The 26,301-nt window shown below is 48.3% G+C and overlaps 1 protein-coding gene across 1 annotated transcript; it reads left to right on the top strand.

The window, feature by feature from the left end:
- Positions 1-7,772: 7,772 nt before the first annotated feature.
- On the top strand, positions 7,773-24,656 carry B4GALT1 (beta-1,4-galactosyltransferase 1). Its single transcript, XM_027709287.1, has 6 exons — positions 7,773-7,791; positions 10,302-10,537; positions 17,625-17,812; positions 19,003-19,125; positions 20,582-20,686; positions 21,246-24,656. Exons 1-6 carry the CDS (start codon positions 7,788-7,790, stop codon positions 21,379-21,381), a joined length of 792 nt encoding a protein of 263 aa, XP_027565088.1. The 5' UTR covers positions 7,773-7,787; the 3' UTR covers positions 21,382-24,656.
- Positions 24,657-26,301: the final 1,645 nt, after the last annotated feature.

The following is a 26,301-nucleotide window of genomic DNA, read 5'->3' as shown; positions in this document are numbered from 1 at the left end:
GAATTAAAAATCCTTAACTGCTATGAAATTCTCTAATACAAGGTAATATAAGCATTTTGGATTTACGCTCCAGTTTAGAGCTGCATGCCAAGGAGTATCTTAAAAGGGGTATCAAGAAGCAGAGCCTGCTTGCTTTCAGTAAAATTTCAAGAATTCCAAGAAATTCTGCCTTCTCTGAGAAACCCAAAAGTAACTAAATCCAGCTATTTCTTGCAGGTTTTCCATTCCCCAAATTGTTACATTCTTTGGGAACAGTATTGTGGTGTCGGTTTGGGTTATTTTTTTTTTTTTTTAGTAAAATGTTGCTTTATAGAAGTAGTATGTGTGTTGGCTGAAGTGCTTTCAAAGCAATCAAACGCTTTTCTTCTGTCATTTCTGTGCGGGTTGTGTGTTTTGGTGATGGGGTTGTTGCGTGCCTGCTGGTTTAAGCAGGGGGTGCACAAGGGGTCAGATTCTTTGGCTGTAAGAACCCTTTCCAAAAGGTCTCATCTCAAGGCAGCCAGAAGTCAGCAATGCAGAATTTCATGGACAGGCTTATCTGTATTTCAGGGACATCATTTGCCAGTCCTGCCCAGTTGAGCACATATGTTTGGGGAGGTTATTTTAGAGTACACCTGTCTCCTCAGCCATTTTTGACTCCCATTTAGATACCAGGTGTGCCTAGGATGGCAAACCTAAGAGGTGTGCTCTTACCCTCTTTGCCACAAGCACCTCCTGGGACAGGTGACCCAAATATGCTAAACACTGCAGTCAGGTGTCTGTCTTAATGGCTTTTCATCCCCAGATTTAAGCTCAGAAAACTGATAACGCTGAACACCAACAATTAAAGGATATTGACAAAACAAAAATATAGGTTAGTGTATGTACCAGTGAATTGTCCAAAGCACAAACCACTAGAGATGTACTTGTTTTCACTGATGTTTAAAAATGGCTATTTTCTGGGACATCATAGAAACACAGAATGGATTGGGTTGGAATGAACCTTACAGATCACTAGTTCCAACCCACTGACCTAGGCAGGCACACCTTCAACTAGACCAGGTGGCTCAGAGCCCCATTCAAGCTGGCCTTGAACACTGCCAGGGATGAGGCATCCACAACTTCTCAGGGCAACCTGTTCCAGTGCCTCACCACCCTCACAGTAAAGGATTTTTTCCTAATATCTGATCTAAACCTGCCCTCCTTCACTTTAAAGCCATTGCCCCTTGTCCTATCACTACATGCCTTTGTCAGAAGTCCCATCTCCATCATTCTTTAGGCCCCCTTTAGCTACTGGAAGTCCTTCCTAGTGTCCCTGGAGCTTTCTCCTCTCCCGGCTGAAGAGCCCCAACTCTCAGCCTGCCCTCACAGGAGAGGTGCTCCAGCCCTCAGATCATCTTGGTGGCCTTCCTCTGGAGTTGCTTCAACAGGCCTGTGTCCTTTTTATGTTGGGGACTGCAGAGATGGATGCAGTGTTTTGTGTGGGGTCTCACCAGAGCAGAGTAGAGTGGCAGAGTCAACACCCTTGCCCTGCTGGCCACGCTGCTTTTGATGCAGCCGAGTGCACATCACCAGCTCATGTCCAGCTTCTGGTCAAACAGCACCCCCAAGTCCTTTTGCTCAGGGATCTTGGGCATGCAAGAAGAACAACGGTTTCTTTGAGATGCCAGAGCTCTGGATAGCAACTCATGCTTCCCACTGTTGCAAGGCATGTTTAAAAAAACAAGAATCTAGAGAAAAAAGCTCCTTTGACCAGCTTATGAGTGAGCAGCCATCAGTCAGTTATGGAGGGGAGGACCTATGGCATGGGCTTTTTCTTTCATGCAGTGCTTTTGATGTCTGTGTTGTCAGTACAAGCAGTCGTTCTAAACTGTAGGTGCTGAAGATAAGTGATGAGGATCTTCTGATGTTTTGAGGTTTGTTCTGAGGAGATGTAGGTAGCTTGTCAAATCAGTGGTGATGCTTGTTGTCTGTATTACAGAAGTTTTTAGAGGTTATGTTCTGCCTGAGAAGTCAGTGAATTCACAAATAATCTAGTTTGAGGCCCTTGTAATATATACAAGGACATTGTGTGGGCAGAGGTAGAGGGTGTTTTAGCACTGGCAGAATCCTAGCAGGGCAAAATTTGGGCAAGAGGGTGCAAACCTAAGAGATGCTAAACCCATGATTTTTTAAGAGGACTTCTGATGGTGACAGTGCTGGAGGGATTTGGTAGGTTTGGCACTCTTGGGGTCTGGTCATCCTGTCACATTGCCCACCTGAAATCCTGGGCTCTTGTCTCCCTGTGGGGTGTTTCTACCCCAGAAACTGGGGGCTTCTAAATCTGTGGGGTCACTTGCAATACCACACTGTGGAGAAAGCATTTGCTTTACATTCAGCATCTCCCTCTTCTCTAATTTGAACTTGCTATTATTTACTTTGCTCTTTTTTTTTTTTTAACCTTTTCGATACAGCCAGTCTCTCTGCTCCTTCCTGAGCTACAGGCACTACTTCGCTCATGGCTGCAAGCTGGGGTTGTGCTGTGTCCCTTCTCTGCCTTTATTTGAAAAAGTAAAACAGAAACTCAGAGGAGAGCATGGAGAGGGCTGGGGGAGGGGGAGCTAACAAGCTCAAAGTTAGGCTTCCTTGGCTTCAAAAGAGGGGTTGAGAAACTGTGTTAAACTTCTCCAAAGAATATGTTTAAGATGTTTGGCAGGGAGCAGATGCGCAATCCTGGCAACACCACCGACGTCTCCACAGCCGTGTGGTTGGGAGCACATCGTACCTCTGGAGCACAGGCTTTCTTGGTGGGCAGGGAGCCTGTGGTGAGAACATCCCTAGCATCCCTACCTGGTTAAAGTAGTGGAGGTCGAGGGCTGTTAATCAGGCTTGCAAAGTAATTTGGAAAGGTATCTTGCCATGCTGGAGAGCAGTTGTTTCAGGCACACGGCACAGCACACAGAGGAAAGTTTTCTGTCTCGTGCATCTATTGTTTTATAACATGCTTGTTTCTCTGCCAGCGTTGATCTGAAGAAGTTTCTTTGGAAATTGGGCCAAGTTTATGTTTGGAAAAAGACAGATACTTGCAGCTTCCAAAACTGCAGTTTGATGCAGAATTCAGTTAAGCTCTCAACTTTCCTCTGCTGGTGTGGAGCCCCTTAGTCTGACTTCACTCAGCAGAAAGGAGACTTGTTGCTGTCTTGAGGGCCATCCTGATCCCAAAGGGCGGGGGGCTGGGGTGCAAGTCCTCAGCAGGGAGGTGCTCTAGGTCTGGTGGCCTCCCAGGCAAGCCAGAGGTGTTGGGCTGCTGGACTCCACTGCTCACCTCCTTTCCTCACCAGGGAAAACAGACAGGCAGACATCACTCCCCTCACTCTTGCACACCCTCCTCTGCAGGGCAGAAGGGGGTTTGGTTGCAGAGGTTTTGGGGACAAAGCGAGCTAGTCCACAGCAGTGCTGCAGTGGTGGGGCCAAAGATCTGGGGTTTTCTGGGACATGGATGGAGCAATGTCAGTGTCCAGCTCTCCCCTGTTTCTCTGGGCTGGAGAAGGTCTTGCTGCTCAGCCTGTCCCCACTTGGGTAGTGCTTTCTTTTGTGCTAACTAGTGCCCAGAGCCCCTGCCTGCAAGGAGAGGGGCTTGGTGAGCCAGGTGTGGATTCACACTGCAGGTGCTAATCCACTGAGCAGTGGCCACGGCCGCCCACTGGGGCATAGCAAACAGCCTTTCCAGCTGCCTCCCCGCTGCAGCTGAGCTGCAGCAGCTCGGGGCAGTCCCTAAGCCTCTGCAGATGTTTTCTCTGAAAGTGGGCTGCTTTTGTCACCTCCCCAAGCTGGAGTGTCAGAAACTTGACTTGGTTTGATGGCACTTACCTGCAGAACTGTCTTGCTGAATCTGGAAGGAGCCACAAACCTCTGCGCTCTAGGGCAGCGCATGGGGCACCAGCCATTTCCCCAGGCATGTAATGCCCTGCTCCTCTCCTCGCCTCCTGTGCTCCCCAATGCTGGCGGCACCCTGTGCTTTTGGGGTTCGCAGGGCGTGGCAGAGTTTCGGCCAGGCAAACACACCTCTGCCCCACCTGGCGCCCGGTGCCCCCCTACACCACCCGGGGAGCTCCGGCCCCGGGGAATCCAGGTGCAAATGCCACCGGCAGGATGGGATGGGGCAGGGGAGGAGGGTTGCGGCGTCTGCCTTTTGATTTGGGGCTGCCCCTGGCGAAGCCATGTACCTGGGATGCCACTCAGCCCAGGCGAGCTCCCGTGCACACATCCCGTCCCGCAGCACGGTGGGGGGTTTCTGGCGGCTGGCAGCTCAGCCTCTTTCTGATCCATGCCTCTCTCTGTTTGTTTGTAGTTTGCTGTTTGAGAGCCTGGAATTTAATTCTGCGGCGGCAGCGGGAAGGGCTAATCGCATGCAGATTGCCCGGCTCAAAGGGAGGCAGTTCAAAGCCGCCTCATTGAGCGTGCACTGGGTTTGAGCCGTGAGGACGACTTTGCTTCTCTCACAGAAGTATCTTTCATCAACAGTCTTTTTTATTTTATTTTAAAGACACCATGTGCCAGTGTGAGACCTTATGTTAGAATAGGCAGTGTTGGGGATTGGATTAAGAAATCATTTTTCTCTGGCTGTAGTCACCGAGTTAATCACACAGACCTGCTCTCATGCAGACCCAGTGTTGCCAGTGCATGTGATGCATCCTCATTTTTTTCAGCCCGTTTCCCTTTGGCTCCAGAGTTGCACATGCCAGAGGCTGTGTAAGCCTGCCTGGACATATGCCTGTGTAGCAGGTTGAAGCCTTGCATTGGCATATCTGACATCTGTAGCGGGATGCAACTTTACAAGTGTAGATCAGCCAAATAAAATGTATGCCAGTCCTTGGGAGGGCATTTCTTTCCTCACTGGGGTATTTCGAGAAAGACCCAAGGAGTTTTTTTCTTTAAATGCTCATAGGCGAGCATGAGCTGCAGGCAGCAAGGGGCAGCAGCTGCCAGCCAGTTTGCAACCCACTGGCCAGTGTCCAATGTCCTCATGTCCATTTCCATGCCAGGACAGGGGGCTGCTTGTGAGACTCAGATGGGCGAGGGACATGCGGGCTGTCCCTTCCACTCATCCCACCCACCATGGGGCTGACCTGTAATTCAGGTGCTGAATAGGTGCTGATGCACCTCTGTATAGGTGTACCTATAGGTACACCTCAATAGGTGCTGATACAGCTCTGAAGTTTAGTTGATGGGAAATTATTTTAATGATTTTAAGAGGAAATTAGTGCTTTGCTGAGCTGTGGGATGCAGCTGCCTGCCCTGGAGCTGCCATGTGGGTCTGGGGGCTGGAGGTTTCTCCAGCCCTGCTTCACAGCTTGGAGTAGGGGAACTTGTCCCCACATTTTCTGGGGTGGAGCTGATGCTGTTTTTTTCCCAGCCAGGGCTGGCTTGGTGCAGCCGGTGGGCCCTTCCTTCCCTTTTCTGTTGGGCCCTTGCAAACAGAGGGTTGTTTGGTTTTTTTTCCCCCCTGTTGTGAGTTCCGCTTCTCTTTTCCAGCTTTCCTTTCTTATGAGGATTGTCTAAGCGTGGCAGTGTGGCAGTGTGGGCGTGCACGTGGCTCAGGGGATGGAGAGCAGTGCCCAGCTCTCAGCCAGGGCGATGGAAATGTTCTTTTCTGCTCTGTTTGGGGAGAGACTTTTTCCAACTGAGGCTACATGACTTTTACTTTCATTCTCATTAATTAAGTATCTGAGATTGACACCTGGATTAAAGCATGCAGGTGAATTTTCCTGGTTTTCCCAGTGAAGTGCTCAGAAGGGTGATTCAGACTGCTGGATCACCTCTCCAAGCCTGTCCATTAGCCCAGCTTCCCTCCCTCATATTTCCTGCTGCAGCTGCACTGCCCTCCTGAAGAAGAGGTTTCCCCAGCCCTGTCTAACCCGAGACCCCCTGAGGCTGCACTTTGTGGCAGCAGCCCCCTGTTGTATCACCTTCTTGGATGGAATGTGGTACCATCTCGTTTGCAGCCCCCATAGGGATGCAAGAGTACAATTCTGGCCCTGCACCGCATCGCTGCCTGAGTTTTCCCAACACTTCTAGTATTGAGAAACTACTCCCTGTAATCTTCCTAGACCACTCCCTGTGGTCTGGGGAGGTTGGAGCCTTCTCTAGATCTGCTATAGCATCAGGCTGAGCAGATCCTGGGCTTCTTTTGTGGGGGTCCTCCCATTTGAGTCATCAGGATGAGCACTAGGGGAGGACGTGTGCTGGCAGCCTCAGATGGAAAGAGGTTTGGGTGTTGTGGCCAGGCATGGCTGTTGGGAAGTGGGGACAAGCAAATCACTGGGGCTGTGGGCCAGGCTTCTGAGGCTCGAGTGCTGTGCTGCCTCTGGCTTTTTGCAAGCCTCACTTTTTGCTTTGTGTGAGAAGCTGCTTCCTGTTTGTGAGCAGCATGATGGCCCCTGGCATCTGTGCCTGTGCAGCGCTTTTCCTGTGCACCTTCCCTGTGAGCAGAAACTCTTCTGAGTGTCAGAGGTGAGGGCAGGAGTGGGCTGGCTCTTTTTTGGTATATATGTCTGTCTTACCCTGCCACTGCCAGCTAAAGCCTCCTTTTACAATCTCTGAAATGTTTGGATGTAATGCTGTGCTTTTGTGTCTTTTGCAAGCTTCCGGCAGTTGCTTAATTTATGTTTTCAAGGTTTTCTTTTGCTGAAAATACACAGTGGCAGCTCATGAAGCTGCTCTGTTGGAGCTTCGTGATGCTGAACACTAAAGGCATCTGCCTACAGGTGCCAGGCTGTATGGGTGGCCAGAGTTGCAAGTCCACACAGCTCTGTTGTGCCTGTCTGTTTTTAGGAGGAGCTCAATATACAGTGACTTGTATGTCAGGCAATCAGCTTGGAAAAAAAGCAGAAAAGATTCCAATGGAGTGAATCGGGCTGGAAAGTTTACCTAGTAAACATAGACAGAGATACAGTTTTGACTGGTGGGACAGCACTAGCAGCAGACTTTGCACACTTTCTTGGCATCACAGATCATGTCCTGAGTCAGCATCCCTGGGAGACAACAGCCCTACGGCTGCTTGCTATCCAGGTAGTCAAATTTCAGTGAAAAGGATTTAAAATTATCAACTGGAACCATGACTCTGTTCACAGTTGGAAAGCCTGTGCTTGTGGATTTGGCTTTAGCTTTGTCGTGCTTGGGAAGTGAGCTGAAAGTGTTGATTTGCAGTGGGGGTGGTATGTTGCTGCTGCTTTGTGTCAGCCACATGGCTTTAGGAAGTCTAGTTTGTTTTAGTCATTCTGTATTTCAAAACAGCCTGTTCAGCTTTTTTCTGTTTTTGTATTCAGTGAATGTATTAACTGAGTGATTTGTGTCCAGCCTGCCCCAGAAGTGGCTGCCTTGCTGCACATGGATGGCACCGGTGCCTGGGAACTTCTCTGCATGTTGGCTGCATCCCTCAGGACAGTATTTGCAAGAAGCTGTGCTGCCTTTAAAACTGATTTATTAAGCAGGAGGTTGGAGCAGGACAGATAATTTCTCACCAGTGCCCTTCAAGACTATGAAACTGTTAAATCTCTGTCTTCTGCAGCTGTTTTTTACCATGACTATGTTTTCTTCTCCCATCTTTTCCTTGCCATGCTCCAGTCTCCTGAAGGCAAACAAGAGCAAGTGCTGGCAGGATGAATGGTCCACATTTGGCCTTGGGGGGTTGCTGGATGCCATTCTGCAAAATGCCCTGTTTGCAGTGTCCAAGTGCTTGTGGCTGTCCTTGCCCAGTTGGAGCTTACAAGTCACCAGCAGGAGTAAATTCACCTAAATGGCAAACTTTCATTTCCTTCCACCTTACAATGAGTGAGTGTGAGACGTTAAAAGAACCTTTGTTCATTAAACCAGAAAGCATCCTCCGGGCTGATGGGGCTTGCAGTTGTTTCTCAGGAGCAGCAGCTAGGAGCAGAGTGTGGTAACTGGGAGCAGAGAGCACAGCCTGTCCTGGCAGGAAGGGGCTGCTTGGTGCGACGGCAGTCACCCAGCGCCCGGGAGTGGGCCAGGCTGGCAGGGCCCCACAAGGGGATGTGTCGCTTCTGCCCAGCTGCTTCCTGCAGCATCCCACCAGATTGGTCCTGCTGCTGGCAGCCAGATGTGAGCGAGGCAGGAAAATAACACCCTGGACACAAATGCCCAGAGTAATCCCGTTTCCTGGCTGTGACTGGTTAGGTGAATCATGCCCAGTTCAATGCCCTTGAATTCAATTGCTGTTTAAGTGCGTAGAAGTGTAGCATCATCCTAAGTCTCAGTGCCAGTCTCCTAATGGAGGTAATGCTGATGTGCAGAGGGATGGGGGGGGGAAGCAGGCACGAGAGGGGGTTGAGGCCAGAGGTTGTTTTGGGAAAGTGCTCGCCACCATCGTGTGGAAGCAGTACCCAAATTCAGAGGAAATGATGCACTGTCTCCCCCTCCCGCCCCCACTGGCCTCGTTGATATGGTGTCTGCCCCAGCCGTCCCACAGGCAGAAGGATGGGTGTGCTTGGCCCCTGATCCTGTCATCACTGAGCCCCGGTCCGGGTCACACAACTGCATGTTCCTTCCTGCCCCAGTTCCTCCAATTCTTGCCTCTTCCGCCGCTGCAGAGCGCCCTCTGAGCTCTCCCTGCAAGCCACATTTAGACTGGAGAGTCTTCAGACCTGGCCCTGCAGCCGCAGGGCAGGAATCCACAGCATCCATCTTGTGCTGTGGGGCAGAGAGGGTGCAGGCATGTTGGGGGTGCAGCTGGGAACCGCCAGAGTGCTGAGAGCATGGGCAGACTGATCCCAGAGCCTGGAGTCTGAGAAATTGCTTCCTTCTCCTCCTGTGAGAGGGAAACATGCCCATTTAACCAGTGCAAAATGCAGAGGTCAGGAGATCTTTTGCATCCTGTGCATGATGCCGCTTCCTGCCGCTGTGCAGGCAGTGAATCAAGCAGCAAAGCTTCCCTGCTGCCTCCGGGGGTACACTGGGTACCTCTGCCTGCTTGGCCAGTCTCCTCCTTGCCTTCTCCAGCCTGAGCGAGCACAGGTTTGTGGAGCAGCACAACCGAACTAAAGTAGCTTCTTCTAAATAACCAGGGAATGAGCCGCGAGTCTGGAGCTTTGTTTCTGCTTTTTTTTAGTAGTCACATGTTACGGGATGCACAAGGTTGATTGTGACGGCCCTGGCCTTTTTGAGCTCTAAAAAATCACTTGTGCCCCTTCTTGAGGGGCTCCCCAAGTGCTCTGTAGCTCCCACTGGTGTGTGCACACATTGCCTGCCTTTTGGGGGCCTGGGGGTCTCTGTAGCAAATGCAAACAGGAGGCAGTACCGCTAGGACACATGTGCCTGTGCGTCTGTGCACACCAAAATGGAGGAAAGGGGGAGGGCAAACAGCAGCCAAACCTTTAAGGAGTGATCCCCAGCCTGGTATTTATGGTGGAGACTTTCTGTCTTGTGCACAGGGGCCTCAGCATCCCCACCCGCTGCAGAGGTTTTAGCAGGAGATGAGTGTGTGTGTGCAGAGCTGGCTCTTTCTGGGAGCAGGACGTGGCAGCAAGAGAGGCCCTTCCTTCTGCAGGAGCTTCCACACTTTTTAGGCTTTTGCTCCATCAGGGCTGGAGCAGCTGGAAGCAAATATTGCAGAAGGACTGGCCTTGATGCTCAGAGAGGGCATCTCTCTGAGTGAGTTCTCTCTGTGGTGCCAAAAGGGCTTCTCAGTTTTACCCACTGGTTTTGGCACAGATTGTTTTGACAGTTTCAAAACTGGCCACTGTTGAAACCATCTGCAGGAATTGCCAACCTGCATGCAAATCTGGAAAAGGCTTTTTTTAGCATTCCTAAGAAATATGGGGCATGTCTACAGAACACTGAAAATACCTCTAAGAAAAAAAAACCAAGAAAAGGGGATTTCATTCACTTTGCATGTGGCTAGCCATAAGTAATTATTTCAGTAGGGGAGCAGGACTATTTTTGAAGTTCTTGGGCTGCATGAGATGGGTGAGAGTGCAGGGGGTACTGCTTCAGGCTGGTTTTATGGTGTGTGTGCCATCGGGAGCGCAGCTGTTGGTTTGCCACACAGACTGTGGGATTTTCAAGACTCAGTTTAACGTCATCGACTTGGTTGGGTTCTGATACCAGGAGGCCACAGTGTTTGCTCTGAATGATGGTGTGAGGTTGCTTTGGGTAAGGATGGTCCAAGCTTCAACACCTCTGTGCACTGCTGGGATTGAATTGGGATCAAAAGCTCTGTTTCTTAAAAACAAGACCAAACCAAAAACCAAATGTGTGTAAAGGATACATGCTCAGAGAAATAGATTGTGTGTGTTAACTTGCGTTGTGCTATGCCTTTCTTCCAGTTGGTGCACTGCGTGTGGAGTTCTCCCAGCCTGTAAACCTGGAAGAAGTGGCAAGAATAAATCCAGATATCAAAGTAGGAGGTCGTTTTGCTCCAAAGGACTGTATAGCACTTCAGAAAGTAGCAATAATCATACCGTTCAGGAACCGAGAGGAGCATCTGAAGTACTGGCTCTATTACTTGCACCCAATTCTCCAAAGGCAGCAACTTGATTATGGAGTCTACGTTATCAACCAGGTAAGAAAGATGCTAAAGAGACAAGCCCTTATACAGCTGTCATAACACTGCCTGTGCCCCTTCAAACAGAGGAATGGTTGCTTTACTTTGAGCAGCAGTAGGCTGGCAGGCAGGGTTGCTTAAAAAAAAAAAATAAAATGAAAAATTTTGCTTCAACAATTTTGATGGAAAAATTCTTCTGCTCAGGCACAATTCACTCTAGAGAGCTTCTGCTTAAAGAAACCACTTGGTGAGTAGGAAAAAAATTCCTAATAGGACAACTCAATTTAATACCTCTTTCCAGATGTTCCTTTTTCCCAGCTGCTGCAGGAATTGCGTGCAGAGATCTTTAAGGTGACACAGTAGCATTAAAGCCTGATCTGGTATTTGATGTACCATGAAGTTGTAGGATTTCACTTACTTTCTTGAGCATCTTCTGTTAATGTTAGTGCACAGAGTGTCAGGATGGAGAAAGCAGTGGAGCAGGTAAGTGGTTGTCTTCAGGTGAATAGAACAGAAAAGAAACAAGCAGTCATGGGAAAGTTGTTAGTTTTGTTTGGTTTTTTGTTTTTTCTTGATATCTGGTGGCCTTAGATCTGTCTTTAAAATAAAAAAAAGGCATAAAAAGACACATTTCACTCAAGACAAGCTGTCTTAATTTATACCATAATGGTGTTTAAATAACTGGGTGGTGTTTGCACTTCGCAAGTTTTGAAATGTGCAGGCATTTGTATGGGCTGCAGTGTGAAAGGGCAGGTGCAGTTCCGAGGGCCCCAGCAGAAACCACTGGCTGGGCAATCCCGCAGTGCAGTTTCTCTCTTGGATATTTATTTATATCCTGCTTTCTCGTCTCAGTAAAAACTGAGATGATACAGCATGCTCCCTTAAATGTTAACTTCTTAAACTTGTGCTTGGATCAGCTGATGTGTTTGGGGATATCAAACACCATGAATATTTAAAGTGGTCACTCAAGCGATGAATTTCCTCACAGAATTGAAAGTAAGGGGAGAACTATTCCTAGAGAGAAAACCAATACTCCCTTACTACAGTTTCTCTTACTTTGCTCATTTTCAGGGTGCCAGAGATGCGGACAAAGGTCATTTGTGGGGAATTAGCAGTTGTTCCCAAGCATAGCAGCCAAGATGCTCTGGTGTCTGCGTCTGGCTGTGCTTGTGGCCTGGCAGCCACATTACTGAGGACACAAGGCATTTCTGCAGCATGTGGACTGGCATGCGGTGCCCTAAAATTAAGCCCTGTAAGGAGACTCTTCCTCTGTAATGCAAAGAGCAGCTGGTGCTGCTGCGGTCCAGCAGTGCAGGGCCAGCCCCAGCCCTTCCTCCTTCAGGCTGCATTTCCTTGCACGCGCAGCATTTGCCTGTGCAAGTTACTGGTGCCACAAGGTTGCTTGAGCCACGGACCCTGCTGGTCCCTGGGGTGTAGGTGGGTGAGGGTAGCAGGGCGGCATGCCCCACTTTCCTGAGCTTGGCTCGGAAGGGAGGGTGCAATGCAGCGTCCGGCAGTGGGGTCTGCTGCCTTCCCGGCTTGCCTGCCAACTCTGCGGAGGACCGGGGAGAGCTGCCCACCCATGGTCTGGGACATCACTTGTGGAAAAGCCGGTGTCTCCATTGCAAAGAGCTGGCAGTGCAGCTGGGGCTGGTGTTCTGCTGTCGGTGGTGTTCAGGGGTAAAGGCAGGCAGTGTCTGAAGCCCAGTTGGAGTTCCTGCTGCTGCTGCGATGGTGCATGCTGGCTTGCATTACCCTGTGTTGCTGGCTACTCCTCTTCTCTGGTCCTGTTCTCCAGCACTAGAGCTGTGTGCTTTAAAGTTAACCGTCACGAAAGTTTCTGAAGCAAATGTTTTTTTCAGGTGCATCCCTTGTGCACAGTTTGAGCAGGAGTGGAATGCGGTACACAGGGTATATATGCCCTGGACACATCCAGCAGATGTAGGTTAGCAAGTAAGACTACTTGATTTGTAAAATAAACATCCTCCTTCTGCATGCCTCTAATAAGCTGTGTCTGGAAGAGATGGAGTGGTCAGTGGTAGTAAACCCACCCGATGCCTCTCTCAAGGGTGAGTGGGAACACTGAATAGAGAGAGTTGCAGAAAATGTATTAATTCTGCCAGAAGTACAGTAGGAAAACAGTCTTATTTCTCTGCTGTCTTGACAATTGCTTTTCTCTTTTTCTTGTCTGTCCTTCCCTTTGCATCTGCCCTCCTTTTTTTCTTTTTTATTTTATTTTTCCTTCTAGTGGGGAAATATTACCTTTACTTGTTAATCCTGTCTATATCAAAGCAATCACTGAAGCAAGGAGAATTACTGTGTGATCTGGTTCTTACACGCTGCCTACATGCTCTTCTGTGCTCCGCATCTCATAGAAAGAAAGAGGAGCGCTGAGCCCTGCTACTGCTGCACTGGTAATGTCAAACTTCTTCCTTTCAGCGCAATGTGTTTCTGTCACGAGTCCATTGTGTCTCCACCATGGTGTTCTTGCGTGCCTGAATGCCTCAGGGTAGGACTTGGCTGAAGTCAGGGGGATGATGCTTGTAAAATGTCTGCCATGTAACAGGAGCCAGTGGAAAAACACGTTACATTTCACCCTGCACACTCCACCCCCAGAAAAACCCAAACCCCATGTATGGAGTAGCAGTTGTAGGATTTTTCAGATAAATCTGAGATGAGGGCACATGACTGGGCACACTTTGTATAGTGCCCATTTGATGCTGTGCAAGCTTGACCTGAGCAAATGAGAAGTCAGCGGCGAATTTGCAGTGTCTCCCTCAGTCCCGCCATTTTACCAGTGTGCTCTCTGGCACCTCCAGCTCTTGCCACATGGGCACGCAGGTCTAGAAATGAGTTTTCTCACTGCACTTCAGCCCAGGCAAATGCCTGTGGAGCCAGACTGAAGTTTGGGAAAGGGGAGACTCGACAAATTCCCTGAAAACCGGGCAGTTGCTCAACCATTTTCCACTGGCCCCTGGTGCTACCTGCAATGTCTGGGTAGCAGTTTCCAGAGAGAGGGGGGGTGTGTGAGTGTGGAGTGGTTGGGCATCGCTCTTATTCATGTCATTTTGCAGGGGGTATCAGGACCCCCTGGGTATGTGGGAAAAGGAGGGAATTGTGCGCGGCTCTAGTTTACCCTTGCAGTGGTTAGGGAGGCAAGTTTCCACTGTGGCTGCTCTCTCACGCTGCCCAGTGTAATTGTGCTGAGGCATCAAAACACCCTTCAACATAGAAACACCAGAGTATCTCTCCTGATGCCCTGTATGACCCTGGAAATCCATTTCTACCTGCTTAAGTCACAGGAGTGAGGACTTTCACATGGACATGGTGTGAGTGGCTCGGGTTGTCTTGGTGTGTCCCTGACTTAGCTAGCAAGCTCCCATTAGAGGTGATGGCTCTTCTAGCTGGCCAGGAACATGTATCCTCACCATGACCTCCCTGAGACCTGATGAGTGTAAGATCCAAGTGAGAGAGATGCAGCCACAGGTTCTCTGTGCTGTCTGCAGGACAGAGCTGCCTCCTGCATGGAAGTGGGAGGTAGGACAAAGTCAGGACAGATGGCTTCTTGCTGGTTTGCAACCCCTTTAGCTTGAGTAATGGCTCCAAAAACATTATATTTTTCTGTTATATTTTTCTGTTGGGCCAAAAAAAATTAGTACCATCATTTGGTAGGTCTGCCTAAGGTTCAGCAAAGGTAAGGGATGGGAAGTAAAAACGCCTGGATGTTCTTTTGCTCAGGCTGATCATTCATCTCCGGGTGTAAGAAGGTATTGGCATCACACCTTGCAGGACTGAGGCAGCAGTTTGTTTACCTTCAGCCAATCTCTCATGGATCAGGGAATGGGGATGGACTTGGGTGTAGTGGGATTGATATAGAGAGTAAATTCAGGAGCCAGAAACAGGTGCTGGGCACCAGCACTAAACTCAGACATGGGTTAAGTTTCAGGACAAGAGAATATTGGGAAAAGATTGTCAGGAAAAAGAAAATAGCAAAAATGTGCTGGGACTACATTTTTACTGGCTGAAAACATAGGAGGGCGTGGAGCTCGACTGCACTGTCAAAGCAGCAGCCCCCTGTGTGCTGCCTTGCTCTTCAGGATAATGCTTCTCTGTCCAAGCAAGTCCAAAGTAATCCATTTCTTTGTGGCAAAAACCAGCTTCCATGGGATGAGAAGCCGCCAAACAGAGGTGAGGGCTGGAGATTTGTTCAGTTCTGCTTTATCTGGTTTTTCAAGGGTGCCCTGTGCTGACCTGGAAGGGACAGCGGCACAAAGTATTCCCAGCTCTGGATTGTTGGGCTTTTTTGCCCGAACTGTGGGGGATCAGTCAAAGATGGAAGTCTGCACCTTGCTTCTGAGTTTTGGAGAGATTTGAATCTCAGATACTGCGAGCACACCAGTGCTTCCACATTGCCTTAGGTAAAGAAATAGAGCTTTCTGCAAAAAGCAAAACCTCTCGATACATGCTGTAAAGCCCCACGTGCCTGATGGGACAGAAAACCAGCCTTCTGCATTTAAAGCAATTGCATTTGATAACAGTCTTGCAAAGTTTGCTGCATGAGCTACCTGTTCGATGTAAAGTTACAGAAAAATGGCTTGGAGAAGGGTTTTTGTTTTCTTATACTGGTTGTTACTCCCTTGCCCGCAGTCTTTCCTTTGCCCCTTTGGATCCTGGAGTATGAAGCTGTGTGGCCATTTGGGAAGAGAGTGGCAGTACCCTGTGTCTAGTCCCCTCCATGCACAGGGGTCCCACATGTTCTTGATGTGGTCACTGCGCTGTGCTTTGAGGCTTTTCAGGGAGAAGTTTAGAAATGCATCTCCTTGGAGCATGTTAATCCCCATATGTCACCCAGAAGAGTTAGAGGCTACTTGAAGGCATGAGTTAATTACAGCTGAGCCTCTGCTGGTAACAAAATCGGTGTGAAGTGCCCTTTGCCTTGAATTTCATTAGAAAAGGAGCAGCCAAAGTGTGTGAAATGAGGACACACTCCTAGACTGGAGTCAGCAGCTGCTTTGAGGTATAAGAACATTGCACTTTGCACCAGCACCGGGAAGAGTCCTCCTTGGGACTATGGAGCCAGGTTTGGGTTTGGTGCTGTGGAACCTAAGGAGCACTGAGGAGCTGGGGCTGGGCAGCCCCTTTGCTAGGTGAAAAAAACCCTCTGATCTCACAGCCTTAGCTGCTCCTCTCCCCTGGCTCTTTGTTCCACTTGCCTTCATTTTCTGTAGTCGAGTTTTCACTGCTCTTACTTTATGCACAATGGTAATCATCCTCCCACCAGCTTATTTACGGTGTGAACCCTTTTGTTTCTGGTAAGGATGCTGAGAATTTGCTCAGATCCTCCTCCATGAAAGCTCACTCCTCCCTGTGAAATCATTTATGCCTGAGGCAGGTGATGAATGCTTTTGAAAACTGTGGTTTGACACTTGCATGTTAAAACCTTCATTTGAAAGATACTTGGGGCTGTGTCAAGAACTTGCATTGGCTCTCCAGCGGCAGATCCATTAACCAGTCTGGATTAAACAGTTCCCAAACTTGCTGTTTATTAACCAGGGAAAGCTGTTCGGGAGGCGTGATGTTTTAAGCTGCTGCTCCTTGGGCACAATCCATCCTTGATTTTCCTCCCGTGTTGGACACAGGTAGTGCAGGGTGGAGGGGCAGCTTGCACAGTTGGGGAGTCCTTTGGCTGAACACTGCTCAGAGTGTGTGGAGGAGCAAAGGTAGAAAGGATTTGGCAGTCTTGGTTTCCAGGCTGGCAAAAAACTTCAGCCTCCTTCAGGGATGGCCTGTGAGTTTCCTTCCACCTGCTCTGTTCCCCTGCATAAGGTTTGGGTTTGAAGCTGCTGTTGCTAAGTTGGGTCTTGGACTGAAAATCCTTACTCTCAAACCAATATTGTTCTGTTTGTGGGTATGATCTTGTAGTATTTCAAAAGTACTCAAGCAATTTGCAAGCCTCTACTTGTGCTCAAAGCCACGTTTTTAAATGTTTCTGCCTGAAAAAGGCCAAACAGGTTCTCCTCAGTTGCTCAGGGAGGAAAGTGGAGACTCTCCTGCCCTGTTCTCTGCAGGTCCCTTCTTTCGCTGTGACTACCCTGGGATAAATGTGCCCTGCTGCAGTGTCAGTTCTTTTCAGGTCCTTCCCATCATGATGACAGCCTTCCTGATTTTGTTTTCTCATCAGGGCTCCCAAAACAGTTGGATGGTGGCAGAGGAGCACCAAAGAAGGGGATGTGCCACTGCAGCAGTGGCATCATCCAGCACATGAGCCATAGCGCTTTCAGGAAGCAGCTCACACTGACCTACCACCCAGTAACTGAGGCTGTGCCACAGCCACGTGCTGAACCAGCTTCTGAGGTTACCAGGGAGCATCCTGCTCCTATGTGTGCCTATCTGCCCAGGGCTTGGCAAAGGATCAGGAGTGAGCAGTAGAGAAGCAGACCTTAACTCCTGGTGCCGTCTTGTGCTTTGCAAATCAGGTCTGACGTGCTCACACATGTTGCTCAGCAGAGGCCATGCCACAGTCCCACAGCCATGTTGTGGCAGAGCTTAGGAAGAAGGTGCTCAAATCCTGGCCACAGAAAGTTTTGGTCCATGGTCCTTTTTTCTGGCTGTAAACCAAAGCACCACCAAGGTTTCTCTCTATGGCAAGAGACCCTTATTCTAGAGGAGCTCATCTCTCTTTGCTTTCCTTTGCTGCTCCAGAAAGCCTCAGCTGCTTCCCCTTTACCACAGAATTCGATCCCAAAATGCTAATTTGTGGAGGGGGACATGGAGACCGCTTGGTATCAGACCCACCCTCTTGGAAGCTCCCACCAAGAGCTGGGAGCTGAGCCAGGTCCAGCTTTTCCTCAGCCTTTCTGTCTGCCCCCATGGTTTGCAGCTGCCCCAAATGTCACCACCCCACAGGCAGCATCCTCAGTGGGTGGGAGGTCTTGCTGCAAACATCCCATGGGTGCTGCAAGGGCAGTGCTTGGGCTCGAGCTCAGTCCATCACATTTGTGCCAACCCAGTGCGGCAACACGGGCATCTCGGAACAGGTAAGAAACTGCTGATGTCAACTGTCAAATTTAAGGCACTTAACTGTTTTTCTTTGTTTTTAAATTAGGATGGAGAGGAAGAATTTAACCGTGCTAAACTGCTGAATATAGGATTCGCAGAGGCTTTGAAAGAGTATGACTATGATTGCTTTGTGTTTAGTGACGTAGACCTCATCCCAATGGATGACAGGAACACCTACAAATGTTACAGCCAGCCACGGCACCTCTCTGTATCCATGGATAAATTTGGATTTCGGTGAGACACCTTTTGGAGCAGCATCTTTTTCGTAATACCACCGTTAGTCTAGCAGGCCAGGCACGGTGTTACCCATCCCCACCTACCAGTGGAAGCATGGGAAAACGCTTCTCACAAAAGCCTGCCTGGGCATGCGTGTGCCTGCAGGGAGTGGGGTGGCTGGAGGGGAGGAGGACGGAGAAATGCAGCCAAGCAGTTTATTAAAATTCACAGCTTCTGGAAAGTGAAATGTAGGGCGAAGAAAAACCAAGCGCCCTTCGTTTCACAGATGCCCACATATCCCTTCTTGTGTTTCAGGCTGGAAGCTGGAAGACAGCTAGTGTTTCCACTCAGTCTGAAAAGTGAGACACTCTCACATAGTGAGAATTATATGCAGCTTTAAAAATACTACATCAGGCATTATTTTAAGACCCAAATGAAATTTTTTTGGCTGTTCAGTTTTGTACCACTGAGAGACCTGCCCTGGTATCTGAGAGCAGCACAAAAAGAAATTTCTTTCAACATACGTTTGTGTTCAGCAAGGTGTTGTGAACAGAAATGTGTCTTGCTTTTCCTTTCTGCCTTCTTTTTTCTTATCCCAAATCCCCAAGGGGGAATTTAAAAGCTCACCTATATAGTGAATCTATAAAGTGAAAATTGGTGGCCGGTAGCGCTAAAGCTTTAGCAGTGGTGGTGTAGCAGGATCCCTGCACGTCTCCACTCCAAGACCCAAGCCCTGCTCATAGCAGGACTGCCACTGGTACCACAACAGCTGCAGCTTTTTCTTGCAGCTAGGTGAAGTTTAAAGAAGAAATGCATGCCCCAGGGTATTCTTCTGCAGGAAGAGAGGACTCTGTGGCACACCCAATGTCTGTCTGAGCTTTGCCACTCCTGCGGCATGCATGTCACCTTTGGTGATGTGATGTGCATCTCACCAGTTTGTCATTTGAGGACAGTGTACTGCTTAGTGAAAGGATGCATCCATTGCCAGTTGTAAAATACTTCCTCAATGTATTTGAGCCCACCAGTTCCCTCTACACCAGCCGAGTCCACACATGCTGCTTCCTGTTGCAGGAAGGTGCCTTGCAGTGGGTGCTGGCTCTGTGTGGGCTGGGTTGAAGGGCAGCAGCAAACCCTATTCAGGCAGGCAGGCAGGCTGCCCCCTGAGCAGCACCTCTCCTCCTCTAATGTTCTCTTCTCTCTGCTTCCAGGTTGCCTTACAATCAGTATTTTGGAGGTGTGTCTGCCTTGAGCAAAGAGCAGTTCACAAAGATCAATGGGTTCCCAAACAATTACTGGGGCTGGGGTGGCGAAGATGATGACATTTATAACAGGTAAATAAATTTTCCTCTCTGGCAGCCTGGGGTGCATCCAGGGTGGGGATGAGCACAGACCTGCTGCTCTCACTCGGGTATGGGGGCATAGGGTGTCTCCAGGCTGGAGATAAAGGTGGTGTGTGGGCAACCTGCTGGCTCAGCAAAAACGTGTTCCTGCTGAGTCCTGGCACCCCATTTCACAGCTCCCAAGGTGCGGTGGGGAGTGGGTCTAGTTTGAAAAATCGTATCCATGCCTCCTCCTCCCTCATTGCTCATTTGCTGTGTGGCCTCCCAAGTGCATGGGTTGGAGCCCTGTGCTTCTGGGTCTCCCAGAACTGGCTGAAGGAAGGAGATTCAGGACATGGAGCAGGAGGGTGGATGAGACATTTATCCACCTTGCCCAATGCAGCCCAATACTTGCCTGGGTCGGCAGCCTTGTAGCAGATCCCTTGGTTCCCAGGAGAGCTTCATTTTTCAGGCTGTAAGCAGCTCTAAATAATGCTGTGAGCCACTGGTTCTTGCCTGGAAGGAAGCTGAGCAAGGCTTAGAGCTGCAGGAGAGGAGGAAGGTGTTTGCATAGGGCAGGCTGGGACCATCCCTGCCTGAAGACCAGGGCAAAGGGTGGATGTGGGGTTGTGCTACCTTACAGCTTCACATCCCCAGGCCAATCACTGAGAGAAATCATCACTGGGACCTTGAATTTGAAAGCCGTGTTTCTCAGTGACAAAACCACTCTGCATGGTCTTTTCTCTGGGCTTTTTGAGCTCTTCTGGGCTTTGGGAAGGGTCTTCCTAAAAATGGTTTAATAAACCAAGAGAGGGACAGCCTTCCAGTGGGGCAGAACATTCAGAGCAAGGTAGTAGTCCTCTCTTTTTAGGGCACTCAGGTTTTGAGGAGCAGAAGATGCTATATAGAAGTGAAAAGGGAGAGGCAAAGAAGAAAAAATCAAGTACTTTTCCAGCATCAGCATCCATGAAATAACTGCAGGTGCCTTGCAGAGAACATGCAAACAAAGAGGGGCTGCCCCTCACTCAGTGGGACCCAGCTGAGACTACTGTGACTCTCACCATGCGTGTCCTTTATGCTGCTTCACCACTATTCACTTCAGGTTCTCCCAGCCCTGCAGCTTTCACATCCTATCCAGAAGCGTTAAAAACTAGATGCCTCCCATTCAAAGTGGAGTCTACAGCCTGGAGCAAGGTTAATGTGGGTGTTGGGTGTTGGTTGCAGGAGATGGAGGTGAAGGTGCAGTGAATTTAGGTTGGTGTTGACAGGGGGACGTCTCTTCTCCCCACACTAATGTGCTTGTATGGAAAAGGAGTGGCTTTCTCCCCTTTCAGTGTTGGCAAGCCTGGAAATGCACTAGCAACGCCCTCAAAAAAAAAAAGTAGGCAAAACCAATGGTCATTTGTGAAAGGTGTGGCAGAGCATCCCACATCCGTTTGAGTGTTTAATGTACCTGCTTCTTTTACAGGCTGGTGTTTAAAGGCATGGGGATATCCCGTCCAGATGCCGTCATTGGGAAGTGCAGAATGATTCGGCATACCCGGGACAGGAAGAACGAACCCAACCCTGAGAGGTGTGTCTCACCCTATCCCACAGCAGGTTTGAGGGGTGCCTCCTGCCCTTGCTGCTCCGACTGCTCGGCTTTTTCTTTGCCGTGCAAAAAGCTCAACTGCAGAAAGGCTGCAGCCATCTCCTCCTCCCTGACTGAGCTCCCTGCACTCCAGTCTGCCCCCTTCCCCTTACCAGGTTATTACCTGACTGTAGAGCTATTCCCCAACATTGCACTATGACACGAAGGTCTCTCCCCCTTTTTTTATTTCTTAAACACAACAAATTAAGCTCCAAGCAATTGTTTCCAGCGTGTCTTTGGGATATAAACCTGTGCTCCAGTGCAAAGCTGGAAAAGGACCTGGGTGATTTATAAGCTTAGCTGCTTTTTCCTATCTAAAATTTGACCCCATAGGGATGCCTTGGCCCACTGCTCAGTCTGGCCAAATTTGGGAGTTTATGGGACTGATACTCAGGTTATTCTTGAAACACTGGAGATGCTGCCTGAGAGGCATGCAAAGTTCAGACTGTTTAAACATTTTTTCCTTTCTTTCTTTGTTGTTTCCGCCTTCCCCCTCCTGCAGGTTTGACCGAATTGCTCACACAAGGGAGACAATGAACTCTGACGGCTTAAATACACTATCCTACAAGGTGTTAAGAACTGACAAGTACCCTCTGTATACAAAGATCACAGTGGATATTGGCTCGCCAAATAGCTAACATCTGAGATACAACAGAGACTTGTCTATATTGCCCAGGACATCTGGCCTCACTGATGCATTATATCTGCTGATTTTATAACAATTGCAGTGAACCAAAAAAAAGCCTCTTTTGGCATGCCAAAGTGTCTCCAAATTGGTTGGACAAGTGCTTTTTTTTTTTTTAAATGTTTTTAAATTCTAAACTTGACTTTACAAAACTTTCTAGCTCTCCATTGTTTTGTAAGTCCAGAAGTTGTATATAGGAGTTGTAAATATTTACCAGAAAATGTTGAATCTGATCTATTTGCTGCAGTACTCGCCATGGGTTGAGTTAATTTCTGGACCCAAATTTTACTGATTATGACTGATGTATCAACATTTACTGCCCATGAGATTTGGTATTTTACATGAGGTGCGTGCAAACATTCTTTTTAATTCATTCCTGGTTTTACTTTATGAAGGACTGTAAAATGCTGCTAAAATTGTACAAGTTTACGCTTTGCATTAGGTTTTTATTTTTTTTTAAAGGAGACAACATCACACATTTTTTTCTCATAGTGACCAAAACAAACATCTTCTCTGTGTGCAGAGCAGGTGTTGAACAATCAAGTCTGGATTCAATGAATGTTATTATTTCTCTTCGTCTCAAAGGAGGCTTTGAGTGAGTCGAGACAGAGTTTACCAGAATTTGTCAGTGAGCTCTCTGCATAGGTTGGGAGCTACACAGGCAGCATCTGCAAAAACTGCTGGCTTCAGATAATGTTACTTCTGGATATGATAGAGCCTATTTGCTTCAGCACAACACCACCTGGGGGTTTTCGGGGGGTTGAGAGGGGTGGGTTTGTAGTGTTGGGGTTTTTTCCCTGAAATAAAGATTAATTTAATTGCATGATTAAATTATGGCCTTAGAATTTGCTGACACTTGTTAACAGTGGTAGGAAGTTACCACACTATTTAAACATTGTCTGAAGCTTCATAAAACCAAAATTCTCTCTTGCAAGATTGTGCATAAAACTTGAAATCTTTTATTACCTTTGTTGTTGTAACATTTTAATAACTTTAAAAAGTAATTTGTGTATCATAAGCAGTATATTTAATACCAGATTAAAGTAGGGTGCAGCATATAATAGGGTATGATTCAAGGCCTCCTCTATCTTTAGACTAGTGGGCTTTTTATGTGCGTCATTATATATAAGCCACGTATCATATTTGCTCTGCATATTTGTCCGTGAAATCTCCTGCGGTGCTGAGATACTCACAGCAGGGCTGACATCCAAATGATTTTCCTTCGCCCAAAGCCTGTTTGCAGTGCGTGTACTCTATCTGGAACCTCCTTTCTGATTGTCTCAGGCTTTGAGGGCCATGCACATTCTGCAGTACTATTTTCTGTCAGTGCACCAGGGCACCACCTGTACAGACCCTGCTTCTCCTTCCCATGACCATATGAAAGCCTGAAGCACTGACACCCATGGAGCTCGTTTAAATGATTTAAAGCTCTTAGCCATAACCCAGAACTGAATTCCTTCTGGTGAGTACTTTGCCACCAGCTCTGACCACAGCAATTTGCACTTCCTTGGCCTGTGCTGAAGGCTGTTAAAATCAGGGACACTTGTTGTATTGGGGATCATCTTCAGCACTGCCTTTAGTTTTCTGGTGGGGTTTTTTTTGTTTGTTTTAATTTTTTTGTTTTGTTTGGGGTTTTTGCTTTGTTTTGTTTTGTTTTGATTTGGTTTTGGTTTTTTATTGCATTTTTTTTGAGACCTGAAGGTTTTGCTGAACCCTTGCGCTGCAGGGGTGGGATCCTGCAGGGGCCGGGGGACAGTGCATTTATTTTTAGGCCAGCAGTGGCTCAAAGGATGCATAGAAACTTTAATTACTAACTGCCTTTTCAGTCTCACTTTGAAAAAGTCTTCACTCCCTTTGCTTCAAAGCTCTTTCTGGCTAGACTTGCTGCTCCAGTCATGCTGGGAGGTGAGTGAAGATGGGCTTACACGGAGCAGGAACAAAGTGCAAAGAAGGAGGCTTGTGGTTAAGAGCTTCTCTGTTGTGCTTATCATTGCATTAAAAAAAATAAAAATGAATACAATAAAATACTCCTTTTTGGCAGTTTAAGCTCCAGCTCTTGCAGATACGAGGGAGTACAAGAAAATGTGTTTTAGAGAAGTCAGGTCAAATGTTTGCCCATAAAACAGTGTGGTCTACACCAGTAATGAGACACAGGAGAGGACTGGTTTTGTTTTTTCAAAGGTGCCTTAGAAGCAGGGACCCACTCCCACAGGAAGCACATCAGCACCAAAACTCATCAAGACTCCACTTGAAAACGGCAGGCCTTTGCAGAGAGCACTGGCATTTTGTGCTGAGCCTTTTGTAACCTGCAGAGTTGGGACCTTCAGCTGTAGTGGTGTCTGTCTCCTACCAGCCTATGCCAAGGGGATACCTGCTGTAATTGAGTGGCTGGTTTTGGCGCCAGGTGGGTGGGGGAGGCCCTGGGGGCGTTCCTTGCAGTGGGATTCTTTGAAGATTTAAAAAAAGTTAGTGTAACAACTCGTTATTTGGCTGTATGCTGAAATCATTCAATATCAGGAGGTGGTCTGAGCACTTGTTTCTGGCTGTTGGGATCTAAGGTTTCTACAACATGTGCCTTGAAAGAGGATAGAAATGGAAACTGGAAAATCAGGAAACCTGAAAAGCATTCTCAGCAGAGAGATACTAGCAGTGCAAGAAGCTGCTGCATAGTTTCTCTTCTACTGCTAAAGCCACAAGCCATGTAAGAACCAAAGCCACTTCTGTTGCTCATTTTGCCCTTCGGTGCTGATCGTGATTTCCAGATCTCATTGTCTCTGTGTAAACTGTATCAGTCAAACTCATTAAGTGCTCTCGTCTCTACCTGGCCATGAAATTTCTCTCCCTGGGATTTTCTGGGGCCTTGTCTACAAACATTCAGGCTGCACAGGAGTCAGTTCTGGCCATGTCCTGTGATGGGTGGTGTTTTTTCCTCTCCCGTACTGGTAAAACCACTCAAAGTGATACTGAGTGTAACTAAGGGTTGAAACCCAGAAAAAGAGCTGCAAAGGAAATCCTAATGCTTGGTTTCTTTGGGATGACTGTCTGCTTGTTAGCGTGAGGTAGGGTCCTGATATGCAGCTTTCCCCAGGATGTTGCTGTGTACTGGACTGATTATGGGTTTCCTGTACATGGTTTTGCTTTTGCATTTTTATCATTTTATGTATCAAGGGCTGTGTAATCCAATGTTCCTGCTTTACTATTGATGTCAAATAAAGTATTTTCAGTAATAATGTCTGGCAGCATTGCTTGGGATTACCTCCCTGGCTGGGTGGGTTTCTGGCTGATAGGGGGGGCTGGGCCATGCCTTAGCCTCCTTGCATTAACTTTCTCCAGCTTTTCCTCCCTCTGTCTTCCCCCTGAGTGATTTTCTCTGTGCTGCAAAATTTTTCCCTGTGTTAGAGAAAGAGATCCAAGAGTCCCCAGATGACACCAGAAAACAAGTGTGGTTCCTTTACCTGGAGTAGTGGGACAGCACGCAAACCCTTCCTGAAACCAGGCAGGGGATGCAAGCCCTCACTCAAGCTGTTGACTACTCGGGGAAAACAGGCCACTGCTTGCTCCCTGGGTGCCTGTGGATTTGGCTTAAGTGTGGAAATGGAGAAGTCATTCCTGGGAAACTGATGTAAACATTTGCCTGTGTTCCTTGGCAATTTCTCATGAAAACAGTTTCTGTGGAAGAGATTTTTCTGGCTGCAAGACTGTGGCTAAGGCTAGGCAGCCAGCATGAGCTCCCCAGTGCTCTCAAGGCAAAGATAGGTTTGATTCCATCTGGGAAGAACTACCAGCCTCTGGGGCCAAGCCTGGCACTGTGGGACATCCCTAAGCCCCTACAGTTGTTTGGAAGCATGCTCTGAAGACCATAGTGACAGAGGGCTCTGGAAGAGGGCACTGGCCTTTGTCTGTTTCATCCCAACACAATGGGCTGCCAGGGCACTGGGGACAATGCAGGAGCATCATTGTATGGAAGCTGCCAGCAGACTGGGGTGCTGCAGTAGCCTTGGTGATCCCTTGTGCATCTTTCATCGAGTTTTGGACCCTGAAATGTTGCACAGGAATTGTGGGTGCCACCTTCTCATGATTCAAAGTTTGCTATCTACTGGCAGAAAAATGGTCCAAGAGGGACCTTCTGCTTTCTCCTACTTCTGCCCTCTGAGTGTTGATCTGTTCCACCTGTCTTCTATGTGGTTGGGTGAGGAATGCTCAGGAGTCACATAGCTCAGTGGCTGGAAGAAGCCCTGTATGGAAGTTTTGTCCCCTGCTGAAAGCAGGAGAGAAGCATCAGCAGGATTTCACTCTTCTCCCCACTGGTTACCAAGGCTTCCCTGGACCAGATCAGCATGTGGCTTGTAAAGGATCCCTTGACTCTTTTGCTGTGAGTCCATACTTTTTCCCACCTTGAGCTTCACCTGCCTGCCAAGGGGCAGGGTGGGTGAGCAGAGGTCTCCGACATTTATCCCACATGTTTACTCTGCTACACTTTCCTGTTCTCCAGCCCACAGGGAAAAAAAACCCAAACCCACAACAAGAAAGAAGCTGTTGTTAGAAGGAAGAAAAGTACTAAGCTGGAGTTTGCTAAACCTTTTAACCCTCTTGGAAGGAGTCTGAAGTGGGTGTGCTTGCCCTTTGTTCTTGCTGTGTGTTTTAACATGGCAGTGCTGACGCTGGATCTGTTCTTATTTGACTACATCCCACATGCAGGATGTCTACACACTCAGGGACGATGCACGTATAGGAAACCTCTGTCTTCTGTTTACCCAAGGCAGCAACCCCACCCCTAGAGCCTGTTTTACTTTTCCATCCGCTGCTCTCAGTAAAACTACCAGCAGTGCAGATCAGTGCACAAAGATCTCTGTAGAGTCAGAGGTGACTGGCT

Source organism: Neopelma chrysocephalum, unplaced genomic scaffold (assembly GCF_003984885.1).
Source record: "Neopelma chrysocephalum unplaced genomic scaffold, ASM398488v2 Primary Assembly neopelma1_96737, whole genome shotgun sequence".
NCBI lineage: Eukaryota > Metazoa > Chordata > Aves > Passeriformes > Pipridae > Neopelma > Neopelma chrysocephalum.
This window is presented reverse-complemented; position numbering and strand designations above follow the sequence as displayed.